Here is a 21,381-nt window from a genome sequence, read left to right on the forward strand (position 1 = left end):
GAGATCAGGCTTTGAAAACCTGCTTGGCCATGAAACCCATAGGTGATATTGGACAAGTCACATACTTTCAGCCTCAGAGGAAGACGATCCTAAGCCTCTTTTTGCAACCCCCCCCCCCCAGTGCTAGATTCCTGTTATGGTTGCCATGGGTCCGAAACAAATTGAAGGCACACAACAACATTCACTTATGTGGGTTAGAGGATATTGAAATGATTTGACCTCTATCAGCACGATGCCAAACAAAGGGCCCTTGACTATGCTCTCGGCTCCCTAGCCTAATGCTGATTTGATGGGAAAACCTCAGAATCAAGACCTAGCAACATAGGATCATTTCAATATTCTCTCTGTTATTCAGGAGCTGCTTTGTAGAGAAGTATATCTAAACATCTTGAAGAATATGTAGGGCTCTGGGGCAGGATTGGGGAATGTGTGGTTCACTAGATGTTCCTAGATTACAACCCCCATCAGCCCTAGCTAGAAGAACCATTGGTGAGGGATAGTAAAATTGATAACCCAGAGCTTCTGGTAACTCAGACATTCTTAATTCCTTCTAAAGCCATGCCACCAGAGAAATTAGCAATACAAGCAAAGAAGTCAATGTTTCTTGAAAGCAGGAAAGATTAATGATTGAGCATAACCCCATAAATACTTTTGGACAGGTTCTGCCTCTGGTTTGAGTAAGGTCCTGCTCGCTATTACATTGTGCCTTGTGTGTTTAGCCTTACCTCCAGGACCTTGTCTCCCTATTGGATGGGTTTGACAATATGATTAAGTAGCAAAAAGCTCTGAGGATATAGTAGCCTGCTACCGTGCTCCACTATTTATATGTAGAAATGTGTTGACTGCTATTTCTAAGTGGAATGATGGCAGATGTAGAACAATTAATGGTATTCCCTCCAACTGTCCCCATTTGGAAGGTATAGGCACTTTTCAGCTGCTTTCAAAATATCCCAATTTTCTTCCCCATTCTTGTCTTCAGCTTGCTTCAATTGCTGCAGATCTGCCTCAAAGTGCAAATTTTTTCACTCCATTGCTTCAGTAGGGTGGAGGAAAGAGTGGAGGAGATGTGGAATCTTATCCTTCCCAGTAGGGTCAGGAAAAGCAAATTGCTGCAGCCTCACGGACCATGTGTGTTCTTCCTTATTGATAACAAAATTGGGAAAATTGTTCTGGTTTGAAAGTGTTATTCTTGTTTAGTTGTGCAGTACTTACTTTAAAAGTAGTTGTTATACTCCAGAAACTTCGCTTTGTGGCTGCCACAAACTATGCTGAAGTGTGTTGTTGAAGGCTTTCATGGCTGGAATCACTGGGTTGTTGTAAGTTTTTCGGGCTGTATGGCCATGTTCTAGAAGTATTCTCACTTGACATTTGGCCTGCATCTATGTCAGGCATCCTCAGAAGTTGTGAGGTCTGTTGGAAACTAGGAAAATTGGGTTCATATATCTGTTGCAGTCAGGTGTAAAGTTACTGCTTGTTACTATTTGGGGGTATCGTTTGTTGAAGGGTGATTAGCTGACCCTGATTATTTCTTGTCTGGAGTTCACAGAAATTCTGGGCCATTCAAACAACTACCATGTCAGGCTACACAGAGAAAACAACACAGTGGAACTCCAGACAAGAAACAATCAGGGACAGCAAATCACCTCTCAACAAAGGATTCCCTCAGGCAGTAATAAGCCACACCTAAAAACTGTCAGGCCATCAAATGCTAATCAAGGTGGCTAATTAAAACATTCACACCTGGCTCCACCAGACAAGAGTTCTTTCTCCCACCCTGGACTTTTCTCAGATATATAAACCCAATTTTCCTAGTTTCCAACAGACCTCACTACCTCCGAGGATGCCTGCCATAGATGCAGGTGAATGTCAGGAGAGAATATTTCATGGCCATACAGCCCGAAAAACCTAAAACAACCCTACGTTGAATTAGTTGAGACATGAGATATTCATTGAAAAACTATAGCATAATGTGCTGCAGGATGTCCCACAAAAACAAAGTTTTTGCAGTTTAATAAACCTTTTCCATGTTTTTATGATAGAACCAATTAGGAAATGACATTTATAACCCAGGGACAAAAATCATGTTACAGAGTATAACTACTATTGCCATCTTGACCACACTGAAATGTGACCTGGTTTTCATCTGTGAAATGTTGGCGAGTACCTAATAATGTCGTGCAAACCCACCTGATATATCAGTTTCTGTGAACTCTCTTATATCTCATAGAGGTTTGCAATAAGGTTACCTTTGGAATGCATAATTCTGACCTGGCTATCCCAGAGAGAAGACTGGCATATGACTGCAAAATATGTTCTTCTTCTTCATTTTCGACTGTGTTTGAGCACTGGGTTTTTTTTGCTTTTGTTTCTGGAGAAGGAAACTAATTATGTTTGCTGTCAATTGCTTCCCACTTAGTATGGGTGAGAACACCCTGAAGCAACGGCTTGAGATACAAGTTTTGGCAGCCGGGTGTTTCTCTTCATTATGTGACACTGGTATTTGCAATCCAAAGCTATGCCAGTTGCACTGAAGAATGCTGGGCCCCAACGTGTCATCTCTGGTAGAGGGAAGTTGTGTTGTTTAATGTTTACATTTTAAAATTGCTCTCTCATTTAGCAGGCATCCAAGGATATCAATGAAGACACAAGGGATGAGCAGATGGGAAGGCAGGAGTGTTGTTTTGATATGTTGCCCCCCAGTAAGCATTCTGCATTTCTAACAAGATTATCCTTCAGTTCCCAAATTTCTGGCATTTAAAAAACGTAAATTTCATTGAGCATTTAGAAACATAGTTAAGGCATCCAAAGAAAAGGAGCAGACAAGGTTGTCTATGGAAAGCAAACATAGCATATATAAACTTTTAGGTGTGAATGATTTCAGTGTCTCACATTTTGTAATGCTAGACATTTGAGGACTGAGGAAAAGTTTCATTAGAAGGCAGAATTTGGAGGGCAGCAATGTCTTCATTTTTCCACTCCTCTGTGGAAAGGCAATATGGGTGAACTAGGCTGTGCCTTTAGACAAAGCCTGGACCCTGAAGTGAGTTTAGTTCTATGAAGAGAGTTGCTGAGCAATCCTGGGGGAGAAGGGATGCAAAACTGAGGCTTTTCTCTGGCAGAAGGCATTTTGAGAAAGCTGCAACAGATATAGAGACAAGATTGCAGAAAGATAGGGAAGGGATGGACTGGAAATGGGAAGAAAAATGGAGAAAGGGATAAGCTATAAGACAGATTTGACTGTCTGCTAAGGGGAGAAATTGAGTAGGATTTTGGAGAGCTATGAATGAATAGTTTGGGGGGTGTTGGGGTGTTATTTATTTAATTATTTACAGTATTTATATTCTGCCCTTCTCGCCCTGCAGGGGACTCAGGGTGGATTACAATGCACACATACATGGCATCCATACTTGAGATCTGGCTTCAGCAGCTTTTGTAACCAAATACAGGTTAACTCCTTTTGTTCAGGAATTAGTTTTCCTATCTTTGAATAGGAAAAGCTAATTCCTATAGTAGGTAAAGGTTTCCCCACTATATAGTAGGTAAAGGTTTTCCTATGATATTATGTCCAGTTGTGTCTGACTCTGGGGTTTGGTGCTCTTCTCCATTTCTAAGTTGAAGAGCCGGCGTTGTCCATAGACACCTCCAAGGTCATATGGCTGGCATGACTACATGGAGCACTGTTACATTCCCACTGGAGTGGTACCTATTGATCTACTCACATTAATTATGTCTTCGAACTGCTAGGTTGGCAGAAGCTGGGGCTAACAGTGGGAGCTCACACCGCTCCCTGGATTCGAACCTGCAACCTTTTGGTCAGCAAGTTCAGCAGCTCAGTAGTTTAACCCACTGCACCACGGAGGGCTCTCTTCTTATACCTGAATGTCGCCGATTTAGGTTGAAAAATGCGGTATAAAAATAAAGCAAATAAATAATAATAAAGCAATAATATTTACTTTTACCTTACTAGGGAATTGCAAGTAATCCTGCTTCAACCATAAACTTTATAGTGCACCAGAAATGTTGCACGATATCAGCACCAACTATTTTTAGAATACACCGTAATCCATGTCCTTTTTCACCTGATCTGGTTGGCTGATGATCTGTAGTCTTCATATCTGTCCTTTACCCATGTACAGAAACCAACACCAAGCTCTATGCCCTTCCTTAAATTATTTGGAGAGCTTTTCTTGAAAGAAAGCAGGAAATGAAAGTAAACCTAAAAGAAAGCAAATTAGTCAAATATAGTTCCCTCTGCCAGACGACTGCTCTGGCTGTGCAGAGAGTAAATTGTCTGAGCACTTGCCTTTTGAGAGAACAATGTTTAAATTGTTCTCCCCCCTCAACCATTTAAAAACATTATTACTTGGATGCTCATATCCTCAGTTCCAAACACAAGATGCTTCTCATTACCGGCTCTCAAGATCCCAATAGCAAATGCAGTAAAACAGCATGAAATTAAATTTCTTGCTAATTTTACCAAACTGCTAGTGCAGAATAGGAATAATCTGTAATAAAAATATGTAAATGCAGCATTGGTCTTCCGCACACAGCATGCCTGTACCTCTTCCTTTCCTGCCCTTTTCATGGCAATGTGTCATTTTTTTAAAATGGTAGTAATGCAATTTGTGGCTCATCACAAGAACTTCAAGATACTGATGTTTTTCCAAGGCTGGCTTGCAATTGTGACTTTTTTTGCAAAGCATATCCTCCAGTCTTTCTCAGATGAGACTGGGACCTATGTGGCCAAACAACAATATCAGATTGTGCTCAAAATGGCAATACAGTAAAGTCTCGCTTATCCAATCTTCGCTCATCCAACCTTCTGTATTATCCAACATAGTCTGCCTCCCTCTGAAACAATGTCCAGGGTGGGAGAAAGAAAAAAATCCTTCTCTGTTTTGTTGCTAAATTCGTAAATACAGTATTACTACATAATGTTACTGTGTATTGAACTGCTTTTTCTATCGATTTGTTGTAAAACATGATGTTTTGGTGCTTAATTTGTAAAATCATAACATAATTTGATGTTTAATAGGATTTTCCTTTACCCTTCCTTATTATCCAACACGTTTGCTTATCCAACAGTCTGCCAGCCCGTTTGTGTTGGATAAGCGAGACTCTACTGTAGTTCTTAATGAGGCAGATCACACAAGGTAGGAGAGGCTGCAGCAATTTGTTTTTGCCTTAACCTACTGCAAAGGACAAGGTTTTTGCCTCTCTTACTCTTTGCCTCCTGCACTCAGTATTCAGTAACTGAAGTAAGCTGAAGACAAAGTGGGAAGAGGAGGGAGAAACTGAGTCATTTTAAAAGAAACTGAAAAGGTGGGACTACAGAAAATTACTCAGGAATGTCCCTGCCAAATCAAGACATTTGGGGACTACAGTACTTGGATATTAAATTCTTTTAACAAAAAAAGAGATCAATATGTTAAAAAAATCCCTGCTTTCTTGTTTTCTTAAACTTGAGATCTGTAAGTAAAATGTATCATATTGAGATGTCATATATCCAATTATTCCAATAAAAATATTTTCCAAGTAAACCTTTGAATTGGTTTCAACGTTTCCTTCTAACAAGTGCTATTTGCTGCATGTTTCACACAAAATTAAATATTTATGTTGCTATTTTAAAAAATATTTCCAACTGCTTATGAAATATATAAAACTAACATGATATATTTTAGTTTTCTTTATGAAATGTAAGGCCCTTTCCACATACCTGTATAAATTCCAGATTGAACTGGGTTATCTGGCAGCGTGGTCTCACATAACCCAGTTCAAAGCAGATATTGTGGATTATCTGTCTTGATATTCTGGGTTATATGGCTGTGTGGAAGGGCCCTAAGTCCTTCAAGGAAGATTATGTTACCTATTTATTTATGATATTTATATTCCGCCCTTCTCACTCTACAGGGGACTCAGGGCAGATTACAATGTACATATACATGGCAATCATTAAATGCCATTTAGACACACAACATATATAGACAGACACAGAGGCAATTTAACATTCCAGCTTTTCTGGCTTTATGAGGATATGCTCCATTCTGGCCACAGGGGGAGCTGCCACTTCACCATCCACTTGTGACACCAGGTCCTTTGATGGAGTACTTCCTCATTCTTGTGCACGCTGCTGGAAGGTTTTATGGTGTCATAAATTAGTTAAATTAGCCTCCCCACATAAAGCAGTACCTAAATTTCCTACTTGACAGATGCAACTGTCTTTCGGGTTGCATAGTTGAACAGCAAGCTAGACTATTAATGGTCAGGAGCTTACTCCAACCCAGACTGGCTTTCAACTCATGACCTCTCGATCAGTGGTGATTTAATGCAGCTGGCTACTAACTAGCTGTGCCACAGCCCAGTCTATTAATGGTCTATGCTATATTGTATGTTTTAATGCTATTGTAAAACACCTTGAGTCAGCTGAAGAAAGGCGATATAGAATTTATTTATTTACATCATTTCTATCCCACCCATATCAGCCCGAAGGAGACTCAGGGCAGTGTACAAGTTGGCATAATTAGATGCCATATATAGAAATTTCTAAAATAAATAAACAAGTTACTAGTTCTCATTTGACTTAGGGCAATAGAGAAGAATTTGATTAAAAATGCTTCTGAAAAGCTACATTACTGAACCAGTTCCATGTAAGGTTGGAGCAAGACATTTGACTGAAGTATAGAGCAAAAGATGTTCCTTAATTCAAAACGAGGTTCATGGTACACAATATCAGGCAGATTATTTTGGCACATGGGGTTGCAAACCCCAAAAGATGTCTGCCCATCTATTGAGGTAAAATATAATGGCCTAAATCCAGTTGTTAGTCTGAACTAGAATATGTCAATTGTTTCATTGAGACGTGGGCAAGTTAACACTTATGTAAATTCAAATAATTCAGTGGATCTACTCCATTGGGGAGTAACAATTGGATTTAGACCAGCAGTAACTAAATCAGTATCTAACCATGTGCTGCCCTACCATAAAATCTAAATTATGTTAAGATAGTTGTCTCATTTTTTAATGACAGGATTGATCTTGATTTTAGTTACAAATTTAATAGTACTTTAATAAGCATACTGACTTTACTCAACTTCCAACGCTATTGTAAAAAATCTCCAGTCTAATCCAGAGTTCTGAATACTGTGGGTGCCTATCATATATTTAACAGTGTTTTCATGTCAGTTTGATGTATATATGAGTAAAACAAGCCAAAATGTGTTTATTGATGCTACAGCAAAAGATGTAAGATAATGTGTTTATCAGACAAGAAAGAGAAAGCCATGTTTTAATGGGATGCGAAGGGAATAGAAGAGAAAATGTAATTGGTCTGCGTCTGTCTTTCTTGTGTCATCAATGCACATGTGGATAAAATTGCTTATGACACCAAGCCATCAAAAGCAGAATAAAAAGCTCATCAGAGTGGACTTCTCATTTGTTTCTGCTCAGGTCATGGCTTCCTAAAGTTGTAGTCCTGTCAAGACAAACAATAAGAGCAGGCTGTAGTGCTTTAACTTTTTAATAACCTGCTTAAGCACAGATGGGGCCATTCTGAACACGAATCAGAGGCTCTTTTTGTAGATACTCTATATATCCCCAGATAGGAGAACTGGCCCCTATAGCAACAAATGATCATCTTGTGCTGGTTATGAACTCTCCCAAATAATGTGGAGCTTACATCAAGTCTTCATTGCTGCACTCCCAACTTCTGTTGAATTTTGGTGCAAAAGTACTGGCAGTTACAAACAAGATAGCTTCTGTAGGTTTTTTCTTAAGCTAAATTTGTTTGTAGGTTGGAACGGGGGCATTTTAAAAGTGTAACTCCCTCCAATAATTGTTAGATCACCCCCTCCCTCCTGTCCTTCAGAAGGAGGGTGATGACCTGGCTGTGGGACCAAGCAGTGCAATGAGGCAATAATAGAATGGTATCCTGAAATGTTTTTTAAGCAACTGGTTTTAAAAGTGGATACAAGCGGGGGGGGGGGGGGGGGGGGGTTAGGGGTTCAACCCCCCCTCCTGAAATTTTTCAGGTTTTAAAAAAACTGGTTTACTCATGAATTTTAACTGGTTAACCAAATCCCCATGCTAAGTCTATGAGATGCAAAAAAATCAAGTCCCTCCAGAACTGCAAGCACTATCTCAAGCAAACATTGACAATTTATTTACACTGTCATTACTTGCAGCAATAGCCGATGTAGCGAAGCAACCAAGTTTGGGTGGGTGGGTGGGTGGGTGTTGAATGCTCTCATTAAGGAGGCCAGACTTGGTGGAGGTGGTTGACAGGAGCGGAGCTGCAGGCTATTGAAGGCTGCTCTGCCCCCTGCTGTGCTCTTTGCTTCAGCATGAGCTAGGAGGCAGGTTTCAATCCCCCCCGCCGAAATTTTCAACCCCCCCCTCTGAATTTTTTTTCTGGCTATGGCCCTGGATACAAGTAATTTTAATGTTTGTGCATATTTATATTTTTATGTACCGGCATTGAATGTTTGTTGTATATATGTTGTGCTCTGCCCTGAGTCCCTTGCAAGGTGGGTAGAGTTGAATGTAAATGTTTCAAATAAATACATAAGATATATTCTTTAGCTTTGGATAACATAGCATAGTTAATACCCCTGTGGTGTTTGTTTTGCTATATGTGTCCCTGTTCAAAGTTCATCTTTGTTGTTGTTGTTCATTCGTTCAGTCGTCTCTGACTCTTCGTGACCTCATCTTTACAGGGTGTCAGATCTAGATAATCAGTGTCTTCCAATAACACCTTGAGTTGCAAGGCTACCACATGTTCCATGACTTTGCCCAAATAGGGGAGATTGGAAACTGGACGATACTTGAGTAATTGAGTGGGGTCCAGTGATAGTTTCTTCAACAGTGGTTTTATAACAGCTTCTTTTAAGCTGGCTGGAATCTTGTCTTCCTGTAAAGAGGCATTAACCACCACCTTTACCCACTCTACCAAACCCCCTTTGGTCTCCTTTACCAGATTTCATCTCATGTTCTGTCCCTGTGATAAATGGATTTTTTTAAAAAAAATGCTTGTTATGGAAACAAGGATTGCTGATAAAGCTTCAGTGGAGACACCTTTTCCCTAACTCTTTCAGGAGTGAATCCACCCTCCACACCCCGGGGATATATTTCTCTCACTTCCTGTTGTCTCACCCCTGTTCTTAACTATGAGTTGTTTGTAAGTTGGATATTTGTAACTCAGGGACTGCCTTTAATGTCACCTCTACTTCTACTTTAAAACAAAATACAGGAGAAACATAAGGTTTGTTCTGAAGGGAAATCATGTTTTCAGGAGGGAAGCACGGTTTGACTTCAAAATAGTCCTTGCTCGCCATAAACTTATATGGAAGTATGGAAGAGCTTGCTGCCATCCTCTCATTGCTGAAATGGGTTCATATAGCAATTCAGTGGGTGAATAGAGAAGGCTGCAAAACAGGTTAAGAGTGTATGTCTGTGAGACTGCATGCTGCCCACTCCAGTTCTGCTAGTGTGGTCTAGTAGTTGTTGCATCACTTAAACCTCAGTCAATATCCCACAGCTTGTTTTTTAAGTGATTCATGTATATTCATATGGATGTTGTAAGTAGCTTCCAGGGATTAGCTTAAATACTGAATATCAAATGAATAAATAAATACCACTCATTAACCTTACAATTTTGTTATTGGTATCATCTGTAAACATTATTGTAAATGGTATTTGAATGCTAAATGAACCTTTTTTTTAACTCACAAAATAGCAGAAAGTCTGAGCAGTTCAGACATTTGATCCTAGAAATGGCAGGAGCTTATCAAAATGAATGGCATAGTATAGAACAGTTTTAGTTTCCTGTTCTGTGTATGACCTCTGCATATTTGAAAATATACAATTTTTAGATTGGATTCTGAGACCAAGAGTTCTTACATCAGTTCAATATTTCTCTTAAGTGACGGGAACTGAACTGATATTTATCGTATCAGGAGTGAACCAAGTCTACAGCTGTAATGTATTTAAAAAACACACAAAGTTAAAAAACTTGGCATTATATTAAATGTCCTTTGACCAGTAGCTGGCCACTTGAAGTGCCTATGGTGTTGCTATAGGACTGTTGCACCCCATCATGTATAGCCTTTGGACCTAAGAATCGTTCAATTGGGAGCAAACCAAGGGTACAGCTATAATGGCAGGGCACAGACTGCATTGTAATAGGTGGTCTGTGGTTTGCTCTTGTCCACACTTGCATGTTGTGGACTCCACTTTGTGGCTCCATTTCTTAGGGTTAGCTCTGCATCTCGTGGTGCCAGAGCAGAGTCCATTCAGCACCTTCCAAGTTGCTCAGTTTCTGTGTGCCCAGGAGGCAGTCTCTCATTTGGTATCAGTCATGGATTGAGGTTCTGGGTTTTAGCCTGCCACTATTGGACTCTCGCTTGCTGAGGAGTTCCTGAGAGTGTCCCTGTAGACCTTAGAAAACTATTTCTTGATTTAAGGCATTGGTGTGCTGGCTGATCTCTGGACAGGGGATGGGCTGGAGATGTCTCTGCCTTCCTCCTTTCACTATTGGCTGCTATTTCTTGGCGGATTTCAAATGTCATGATGAAAACTAGGAAGGGATCGTGTACCTTAAATGGTTGTTTACTAGAGGGGATGTCAGCAAGTGCTGCTTGTAACACAACCAAATTACAAACAACACCTGGAGTGTCCTCTACTATGCAACCATTAAAAGTATGGGAGTCCTTTCCAGCTTTTATTCTATTAACCCTGTGCATGAGTCATTTGTGATGGACTGCTCCTCAACTTTACCCTAAATCAACAACCTTTCCTGATCACCATCAATTTAGTCTTGTTCTTCTTGGCTGCGAAATGCTGTGCAGACTTTGGCCATCATGGTCAAAACATGATGCTGCAAAGGTCTTGCTTTTTCAAGACTGGAACCTTTTGGAAACAAGCTCCACAACTTGTTCATCTCCACATTCAAAGATAAAGTACTTCCACTGGAAGACTCTTTTTTCTTTTTCTTTTGTGAGGCAAAGTTCTAATTTAGGTATGATTACTTCTAGTTGCTAGTTCTGGAATTCACCATATTATCCATGCTCCTTAGAGCAGTGTGTTTCTCAAACTGTGGTCCTCCAGGTGTTTTGAACTTCAGCTTCCAGAAATCCCTGCCATCTTACCAGCTGTTAGGAAAAGTAGGAGCTGAAGTCCAAAACAACTGGAGGAGCACAGTTTGAGAAATACTACCTTGGATATTCAAAAACCCTAGAGAGGTTGAGCTCTCTCTTCACAAGGCAAATCCATCCTATAATATATTGCAAAACATGCCCCACCTCTTAAGATGGTTAGGAAAACATAACGTTATAAACTGCACTTTATATTGCATAACTTTTTTTCTTTTACAGCTAGATAAAAAGGGAACAAATTAACTACCGAGAGATTGTAAACACATCTTAAAACTGAATTACATCTCCTGTGGAATCAGAAGGCACTGGCGAGATAACAGGTGGCCCTTTTGCCCTAGGAAACCATCAGCAACACTTGAACAGAGAATACAGATTTGTGGGGATTTTGAAGGGAGGGGGAGGTCTGATACAATTCAGTTGTCAAAAAAAGTTTATCCTAAAGGAAGATGATAAAAGCATCCCCCCTCCCTACCTTCAGCCTGGTCTCTCTTCATAATAGGCAGCCAATTTCATGCTTAGTTTCCGAAGCATGCAAGCAGCTGGTTTCCTTCGTGGCCGCTTCCAATTGCTGCAACTGATTTTTTAAAAAGGAAAGACCATGAACTTCTTTTTCTTGCTGAGAGAGAGGCATAATTTAAATGCATAATGTGCACTATTTATTTTTTAAACCATAAAATGCAGTGCATTACCTCTTTGGCATAGAAATGCTGGTGCCTTGATAGTCCCTGAGCTCGGATTAGCAATTTGACCTTGACAATCATCTGAATGTGACAAGAATATAAAGCAAGAGATTTCTCTGGAGCAAACACTTTCAGGAACCTGCCTAGAATAGCATATTTCTCAGCTATGTATGTATGCACACACGTCATTATAAGAGTGGGGAGCAGGAACCTCCCAGGCTAAGATGGGTGGGGTATTCATTTTTCTCTCCATTGCCTTTTAAAGATTTGAGATGGCAAGAGTGTCTACAAATTCAGCATGGAAAACCATTGTGTCTCACAGACTCTTCATCTATTTATAAAGATGTATGTTCATATATATGGATTTGTTGCACTAAATTAAATGCATTATACTACATCACCAGCTATTACACATCTGTGTAGCATTTTTCTTAGTTATATTCTAATAAATGTATGGCATGTCAATATTAACCCCACTTTTTATAGATAGGAAATTAAGGATGGGCCACTGTCAATGGGAACAACTTGTCCGATCTCATATAGCAGAGGATAAGATTTGAAGAAAGAATAACTAACTGATGCAGAAGTAACACAGCTAAATGTCAGTTATGTCTCTTAGTCAACTAAGGCTAAAGAGGGAAATGCACGATCTCCCAGGCTCACAATCACCACAATTGGGTCCCAGCCCAATAACACCTACAGCATGATCAGGGATGCTGGGATTTGTAGTCCAGTAACATCTGGAGCAGAGCTTTGGTTTCAAGTGACTGAAAAAATAGCACACTAGAAAAGTATTGTAATTCAATTTGATCCAATTCTTTCTCTTTGAAGGGCATAATTAAAATCTTCAAAACAAAGGGAATAATTGCTGGTGTCTGTTAGACCTGTTGCAATGCAATATTGGAAAGTTCTTAAAAGATTTACTTTGTGATATTGGCTAGACATAGTGTAGGGTTTAGCATGAAATGAGAAGCTTATCTACAAAATGAACCACACAAAGGAAGAATTAAATACTGTATAGTAGAATTTGAAGTAGTTTGGTATCTGGTTATTACCAAACTACTTCAAAAGTTCTGAAGTGTTTATATTTAACTAGAACATGAGTGGCCACACCTCTGTTCAGTGAGAGGAGGCTGAATTGATCATAAGTTCAAAAAATGGTCTGAGAATTTACAACTATTTGCAGTTAAGAGGATTTTGGAGGAAGGGCAGAACTGTTGTGTTGTCAAAGGCTTTCAGGGCCGGAATCACTAGGTTGCTGTGTGTTTTCCGAGCTGTATGGCCATGTTCCAGAAGCATCGTCTCCTGACCTTTTGCCCACATCTATGGCAGGCAAGTGAGGTTTATATATCTGTGGAATAATGTCCAGGGTGGGAGAAAGAACTCTTGTCTGCTTGAGACAAGAGTGAATGTTGCAATTGGCCACCTTGATTAGCATCTAATTGCCTTGCAGCTTCACGGCCTGGCTGATTACTGCCTGGGGGATTCTCTGTTTGGAGGAGTTAGCTGGTCCAGATGGATTCTTGTCTGGAATTCCCCTGCTTTTTGAGTGTTGCTCTTTAATTACTGTCCTGATTTTAGACTTTTTAAAACTGGTAGCCAGATTTTGTTTATTTTCATGGTTTTCTCCTTTCTGTTGAAATTGTCCAGATGCTTTCAATGGCTTCTCTATGTTGTCTGACATGGTTGTTGTCAGAGTAGTCCAGCATTTCTGTGTTCTCAAATAATATGCTGTGTCCAGGTTGGCTTATCAGATGGTCTGCTATGACTGACTTCTCAGGTTGAATCAGTCTGCAGTGCCTTTCATGTTCCTTGATTTGTGTTTGGGCAATGCTGCATTTGGTGGTCCCTATGTAGACTTGTCCACAGCTGCATGGTATTTGGTAGACTCCTGCAGAGGTGAGAGGATCGTTCTTGTCCTGAACATTGCATTTGCTGGATTTTCTTAGTGGGTCTGTAGATAGTTTGTAGGTTGTGTTTCTTCATCAGCTTCCCTGTGTGGTCTGTGGTTCCCCTGATGTATGGTAAGAACACCTTTTCTCTGGGTGGATCTTTGTATTTACTCTTGTAGCTTGTTCTTGATCTTGCAGCTGATGTCTGTGGTGGAGTATCCATTGGCCTGCAAAGCCCAGTTTAGGTGGTTCAGTTCACCTTGGAGGAGGTGGGGTTTACCGATTCGTCAAAATATCAATAACGGAACTGTGTTCCGGAACTGTGTTCCGGAGCTTGACACTACTTTAATTGTCATGGCACCATTGTATGGAATTCTTGGAATTGTAGATTAAGGAGCACTAAGCCAAAGAATGCTAGTGAACTTGTGAAACTACAAACTCCCATGGTTCCATATTATTGAATCATTGGCAGTTAAATTGGTGCCAGTGCATTAAATCTGCAGTATATATGCACCTTGGACTGATATTCTTAGACATTACACTGTCTCTTCTCTCCTCCTTCTCTTTTGCTCTTTCACTGCTCCACAAATACAGTCTATTTTAATCCTCTTAATAATAATAATAATAATAATCATCATCATCATCATCATCATCATCTTTATTTATACCTCACCACCATCTCCCAGAGGGACTCGGGGCAGCTTACAAAGCATTCAAAGGTATAAACACATAAAATACAAAAATTGCTGGAACAATAACATACGACAATAACAACCAACATTAATGTCACTTCACAAAAACCCCAGTTAAATTCAGCATGTTTTTTTCTTGTGCTTGTATCTTAGAAAACTTGCATATTTTAAATAGAGTTCCTATCATAAAAGTTTATAGTTTATTTCCTATAACTATTGTTCCTTAATCATAGTAGACAGCCTGCTTCAAACATGCACTTGGTATCATAAATATATTTCTAAGCTCTAATCTGAAAAGTCACACATTCCTTATCCTTGTATTAAGGTAATGCTATAATGAAACCTAAACACATCCACTGGGTTTATTTGTTATATCATCACTTGTCCTTCTGTTGTCTGCATAAGACAAGCAGGTCAGTTTCTCTGCAAAATAATAAACGACATCTGAAAATAGCAACATTCAAAAAGCAAAGCAAGCATATTTTGGTCTTCCAACATGCTGATGAGGGCAAGCTTAGGATGGGCATACTCTCCTCTGCACTATGCAACTTCTCAGTTAATTAAGCCCCAGTAGCAAGGCCAGTGAGCAGTTTTTATGTTAAGATAATTCAGTCCCCAATTCTGGTACTAATGCCTACTGCTAATAGTCTGTGATTGACAGCATGCAGTCTTATTGATAGAGCCCACCATGGCTCCTGGCGGTCTTGTTTCTTTCTTTAAATGCGTTGCTACTGTTATGGTCCAGACTTTTCACAAGTGCAATGTTTAACAGGGAGGAATGCTCTGATCCAGACCACTTCCTTTCTTTGTACTTCCAATATGCTAGAGAAATCAACAATCTGTAAACAGTGTTTCCAACTGAGATTAGACAAAGGCAAATATTGGCTGCTCTCAAATCCTGGTCAATGGATGAGTCAGACAGACAATGGATGCCATACAATTTCAATCAGAGCGTTCCTCCTGCTCTCCACTAGCTGCTGAAAAAATACTGTGTTTTCAGATGGACATTTGGAAATGGATATCATCCCTGTAACCTCAAAAGGCAGACATAAGATGTCAATGAATTATTCAGCAATGCACAATCTGCCATTTTTGATTGCCTGTGTACCTTTTAAATTAATTGAGATGTTTGGCTTGGATGAGTCTTTGGCTGTATCTCCGAGGGCTACTCAGATGTCAAATCTGGCCAACACTAGAGCCCAGTAATCACGAATCTGAATGGGAAATAAATATTTTCCTGGCTTCAGTGCAACTCTCTTGATCTATATCCACTCTCAAATTTCATCCCAGGCTTTCAAAGAATGGAGTTCATGCATTTTTTGGTTATTGCAACTTTATAAAGCATAGGATTTTGTGTGAACATGTTGGGCCATGCATCCGGTATACAGGGTTGGTATACAGTGGGTTGTTGTAGGTTTTTTGGTATGTATGGCCATGTTCTAGAAGCATTCTGTCCTGATGTTTTGTGTGATTCTGTGGCAGGCATCCTCAGAGGTTGTGAGGTCTGTTGGAAACTAGGAAAATTGGGTTTCTATATCTGTTTAAAGTCCAGGTTGAGAGAAAGATAGTTTGTATGTTATGTTTCTTCATCAGCTTCCCAATGCGGTCAGTGGTTCCCTTGATGTATGGCAAGAACACTTTTCCTCTGGGTGGATCTTTACCTTTACTCTTGTAGCTTGTTATTGGTTGGTATACACATTGCAAGTAACATCAGCACTATGTTGTCACCTGTAAATGTTATATGGGAAGTGATAGTGATAAGAAAAGGGTGCGGTCCTTTTTTTAAGTAGCAAAACTATCATAACATTATTGGTTTTTTAAAAGCATAGGAAGTAACTCTTTACTCCGAAATCATAGTTTTTTGAAGGGTCAGTTGTGGGGATTTTTTCTGTGTGCTCAATTTGTTTTTTCCAAACATATTAGAAGAAATAATTTTAGACATGGTGGCTGAGATCCTGTCTTTGTCTATTTCTGCAGATGCCATCCCTTGAAAACCTAGCTCTTAGGTCAGGCAGTGCCCCAACAGAAGGGTTTCTGAGGCCCCTTCCACACAACTGAATAAAACCCCACATTATCTGCTTTGAACTGGGATATATGGCAGTGTGGACTCAGATATTCCATTTCAAAGCAGATATTGTGGGTTATTATGCCTTGATATTCTGGGTTATATGGCTGTGTGGGAGGGTCCTATGATGCTGCAGATCAAGATGCAAGTTCTTCCAGGTAAAGGCCTGCTGAAGCTGCTTGTCTCACCACAATCCCACAACCAGAAGAGTGTTGCAGTCACCATTTCTGAGGCCTCATTGACCCTGACCATTTCATGCAGTTTGTAGCTAGTTTCAGACTGTGGCAGTCAGATGAATTCCCACAAAAATGTGAAAGAAAGCCCTTAATGTGTGTCAGAGCTCTGTGGTTTGTGTAATCACCACCCGATCCTCAAACTGGTTCAGGATTTCCTTTGTAATCATTTGCACAGAGAAACCACGTTCTTCAGTACTGATTTGAAACTACATTCAATGGTCAGTGTAGATGAGACCTCAGTGCAATGCTTTAGAGGCCCTTTGGTGGAGGCTTTGCCTGCCTTAAGAAGTTAGTTTCGAGTGGGGCAGTATTTTTTATTGTTTACAACTATTAATGCATATCTCAAAAGTTACGGGACTGTGAATCTGGCTTATGAGCCAATAAAGTTGAACAGGATGTCAACCATTGTTCTTTCAATAACAAGTAATAAATGACACTGATGAGCTGGTTTGGAGCAGAAACTATGCACAATTTAACAATGACATTAAGAAAAAGTCATTCAAAGCCAGAGTCACCCTTGATTTGATTATCCTAATGTGTAACCTTACTACTATAAGGATGGAATAGAGAAAAACTGAATGGTTTCCAATTATCAAGGGGTTTAGGGAAAGCTACATTTTATAACTCTACCAGTTTAATTTGTATGCTGAACTTATCATATACAAAGATGGATTAGGATCTAAGGAAGGAGGCATGAAAACTGTAGGAACATCAGCAATTTAAAGATAAGCAGATGACACCATCCTGTGTGTGCATGTATGCTTTCAAGTCACGTGATGCCTTATAGCTGCCCCATGAATATTATAAAGTTTTTATAAGGATGCTATTTGCAATAACTATGTGATAAGCTGTTTTAAAAGCCTTTTGTAAACAAACATAATGCATCAGTGGGATTTACCTCTGAGAAGATGTACATGAGATTGCACTATAACACAGGCAACAGATATATCACAACAGATGTTGCAACCATCATGGTGTATTTTGAAATGTAATAAATGCTTTCTTATCATCAGGTGGCATTTGAATGGGCGAGAGCTGCAATATCTACCTATAAAACCTGGAGCAGATCAGTAACAGCAGCATCATGAACAGCAATAGCACATTACATATCAGGAGTAAAAGTGTAAGTAAATGGTTTTGTAATCTGCTGCTTTTATCAATGCAAGTATTCACATTTTTCACAAGTTTTATGTGTGCTAAATGATACAACGTTTAAAAGTATTTGTGCAAGCTTTATTGTCTGTCATCAGCAGGATATCTACAAACTAAAAAAAGTTATTTCTTTCTGTGCTTTTCTGTGTAAAGGAAGAATTACTTTTAGTAATGCATGGAATATAATATAATTCTCTGGCATTTTCTGTTGATCTGTATATGGACATGTGTAAGATGCTTCGCTTTGTAAAACATTACATTTATAGACTGTAAATTCTGAAAAGATGTGTATTGGATTTAATGTGTATACTGTATTATAAAATCCAAAAATTGGTATTACATCTGGGCAGAACAAAAAACAGTCACTTCAGATCGTATCTTATTCCTTTTGATAGGAACCCATGCTGGCTCAGTGCCTTAAATCAACACTGAGCTTTTCTTTGTATCTAATGTAGAATCTTGCATCATTTCCCAATGTTTTAGATTTCATCCCTGTTTATTAGAAACAGAGCAAGAATAAATATCTATAACCTTTTCATTTTGAAAGAGTTAGATGAAATTCATGCTCGTACAAATCTCTTCTCAGTGGATGCAGTCTGCCAAATATAATAAATAGGTGCAATGGTTTGGAGTAAAATGAGGAAGCTTTTAAAATGAGGAAGCTTTTTTTTAAAAGGGTGCTTCACTTAATTATGTGGTCATTATTATAGTTTATGACATGGTTTTAAACACAGATTCAGATTGTTACTGCTATGTTTGGGTTACACAATAAACCATTACCTATTTGTACAACCCTTCAAAAAGTTACTGTTTTTGGAGCACATCTCCCACCACCATTGACAAAAATAGTTTTCTTTCCCCTAGGTAATTTATGGGGGTTCATGCCATATCATGTGGTCTCCCTGGCACTTTGTACCACTTATAGGAGGATGGTGGAGCTCTACTTTCAATGCACTACAAGGATAGCAGATTGGAGAAAAGTTAGGGGCTTCCATTAACACCATAATAAATTTTGGAGGACTACCATCACTCTGGCACCATCCCCTGAAAAAAAGACAATTACTCCAAGTATATGCTAAGGGCAAAGTGTAAGGCCGGCCTACTTGGACCACATCTTTTCTGTCTGTAAAAGTAGCTGATCTATCACTTGCGAACATGTCTTGGATTAGCAATTCAGCCACCAGTATAATTTTGTCCTGTGTCTAGGGGTGGCAACTACTGAGGAAGTCAGACTCTTGTAGTATAGGGCCATCAGCCCAGCCTGGCAGTGCCATCAACTGTGCCCAAGGGACCTCCGAGATTCACCCACAGTCCATGTTTTACCTTTGTACAGTTTACCAGAAAGGAGGTATGTGTGTGTGTGTGTGATTTTTCTAAAATAAATTTCAAGAAGCCAATAGGTATGTTCAACAAAGCCTAAAGTGGTGAGAAGAAACACACCAATCCAGGATTCAGAAATCCAAATCAAGAGTATGTATCAGTTTACTGAACAGTTGTATGTAAGAATGTCCTCCTTCTTGACTGCTTGACTTGGCGTGCCAAGTGGCTAATTAATCAGCATCTCCTATCTACATCTTTATGAAAGATATTGGATCTTCCTGTGCCACTTCTCTGGTTTTCCTTGGCATCTATTCCCTCTGATTAAGGCAGGGTCTTATTATATAAAGTGTCTTTGTCAACTATGTCCTTGACTACCTATATCCTAAGCAGATCCCAATATGTGAAGCCAGGGGCCCATCCAGTTCTGAATTATTGTGTTGGATTTCTCATAGTGAGCCAGGACATGTTCAAGAATTTTTCAAAAAAGGAGTAGATTTCTGGCCTTGGGGCAATCCATGCAGTCCCTGGAAGCTTCCTAGGCAGAAAATTAGTCCCATACTCTACAGCTGGCCATCCCACTGAAATTAGCAGATATCATTTTACTCTTTCATGTATAGTTTTCTTGATTATCTTTGAGTCTGATTTTATGAAGCCTTTGGTAGTTCATGCCTCTAGGATTAACACTCTTTCTAATCCAAATTACTTTTCAAGAGACATTTCTTTTTTACTAACAGCACTCATTTTGTCATGTTAGTATTTGACAAAGAACACCTTTTTGGTATTTCCAGAGAGATTAATGATATCTTTCGTCGCAGATAACAGAAAAGCCTAACCACTTAATCTGTTTGCATTGGTTTTGTGTTCAGTTTCCAATGTCATTACAACAATTATTTTGTTGTCAAAAGATGACCTGTAAATTCAGTGCTAATTAATGTTAAGGGAGATTAAGACAATAATATTTGCCTTGTGTCATGCACAAGGCTTTTATTTTTTTTAAATATTCTTCATAATCACAATCTTTACTAGCTTGCGGGGTGGTGATGCTATAGTTCTAGGATTTCACCTTTATCTACAGTGCGTCTCTGGTTTCATGGGCTTCAAAATGTCACTGCCCATACATTATTCTCAACAGAAAAGGTCTCTGCAGGTGTCTGTTCAGTCTCTATGCTATGCCCAGAGCTGTGCACATCAAAGCTAACTGAAGCCATTGGTTCTGTTGATCTGTTCTATTCTTTGCTGCCTTCACATGGAAGCAGAAATGAAAGGTGTTTTAGAGCTTAGCACCTGCTTTCTCACCATGTAGAATTATGCAAAAATGATCTCACACTGTTCAGTAGAAGAGTGCGTTTGAAAATATGCCGGTTAGATAGAGATTGAAATCCCATTTTTGTCAGGGTAGCTAATGGAAGTGTGATGTGGATGCTCTGCATTCATACCATGGGCCACTGCACACGAATGCTTCATCTTAGCCACTATACTTTTGTGTGATTTCTATGCACAACAATATAAGTAGCTGAACTTAGGATGTGACACCACCATATTTGTATGTTTCCATAAAAAGTTGATGTGAGCGTATGAGGGAGGGAGGGAGGAAGGGAGGGAGGAAGGAGAGGAAGTTGGCATCAGTGGAAGATGTGTTACACAAGGAGTTTAAACTAAATATTAAATGAAAATTTCATAAAATTAACTCTATACAATTAATTGTAGGGCCAGCTCTACTATGGAGCAAACTTGAGACATTTTCCTTAGTAGAATCTGGAGCAGGAAAAATGCCCTGCTACCTTATTCCTTTACCAATATCAAAGTAAGATACTTTTGCCTGTTGCAGCAATATGCCTTGAATCAGCCTCAGCTGCAAGTCATAGCAATGTTCAATAGTAGATGAAATACATTCTAAACCCAAAGATAGAGTACATTGTCAATATATCCATCATTAAATATTTTTGATAAATTTGAAGGTGATAAAATTTGATAAATTCAAGGTGATAAAATGATACTTGTATTACCTTGAATCCCTTCTTGAGAGAAAAGCAAGGTATAAATACAATATAGAAGAAGGAAGGAAGGAAGGAAGGAAGGGGGAAAGAGAACTCCAAACATTTCTCTTTTCCTCCCTCTTACCTTCTTTGCCTCTCTCCATTCTGACAACAATCCTATATTTCTTAAAATGCATGGTTCTGTTGGGAAGCAAAGGTCC

General features: G+C 39.3%; 1 protein-coding gene across 1 annotated transcript in view; it reads left to right on the forward strand.

Annotated features, from left to right (window-relative positions):
- Positions 1-21,381, forward strand: part of PDE4D (phosphodiesterase 4D) — an 806,167-nt gene that overhangs the window by 91,825 nt on the left and 692,961 nt on the right. The window contains exon 2 of the mRNA XM_060761516.2: positions 17,726-17,835. Coding sequence (XP_060617499.2) covers positions 17,797-17,835 — 39 coding nt within the window. The 5' untranslated portion in view covers positions 17,726-17,796. The remainder of the gene's footprint in view (positions 1-17,725; positions 17,836-21,381) is intronic.

The sequence above is a fragment of the Anolis sagrei genome, chromosome 2 (assembly GCF_037176765.1).
Source record: "Anolis sagrei isolate rAnoSag1 chromosome 2, rAnoSag1.mat, whole genome shotgun sequence".
NCBI classification, from domain to species: domain Eukaryota; kingdom Metazoa; phylum Chordata; class Lepidosauria; order Squamata; family Dactyloidae; genus Anolis; species Anolis sagrei.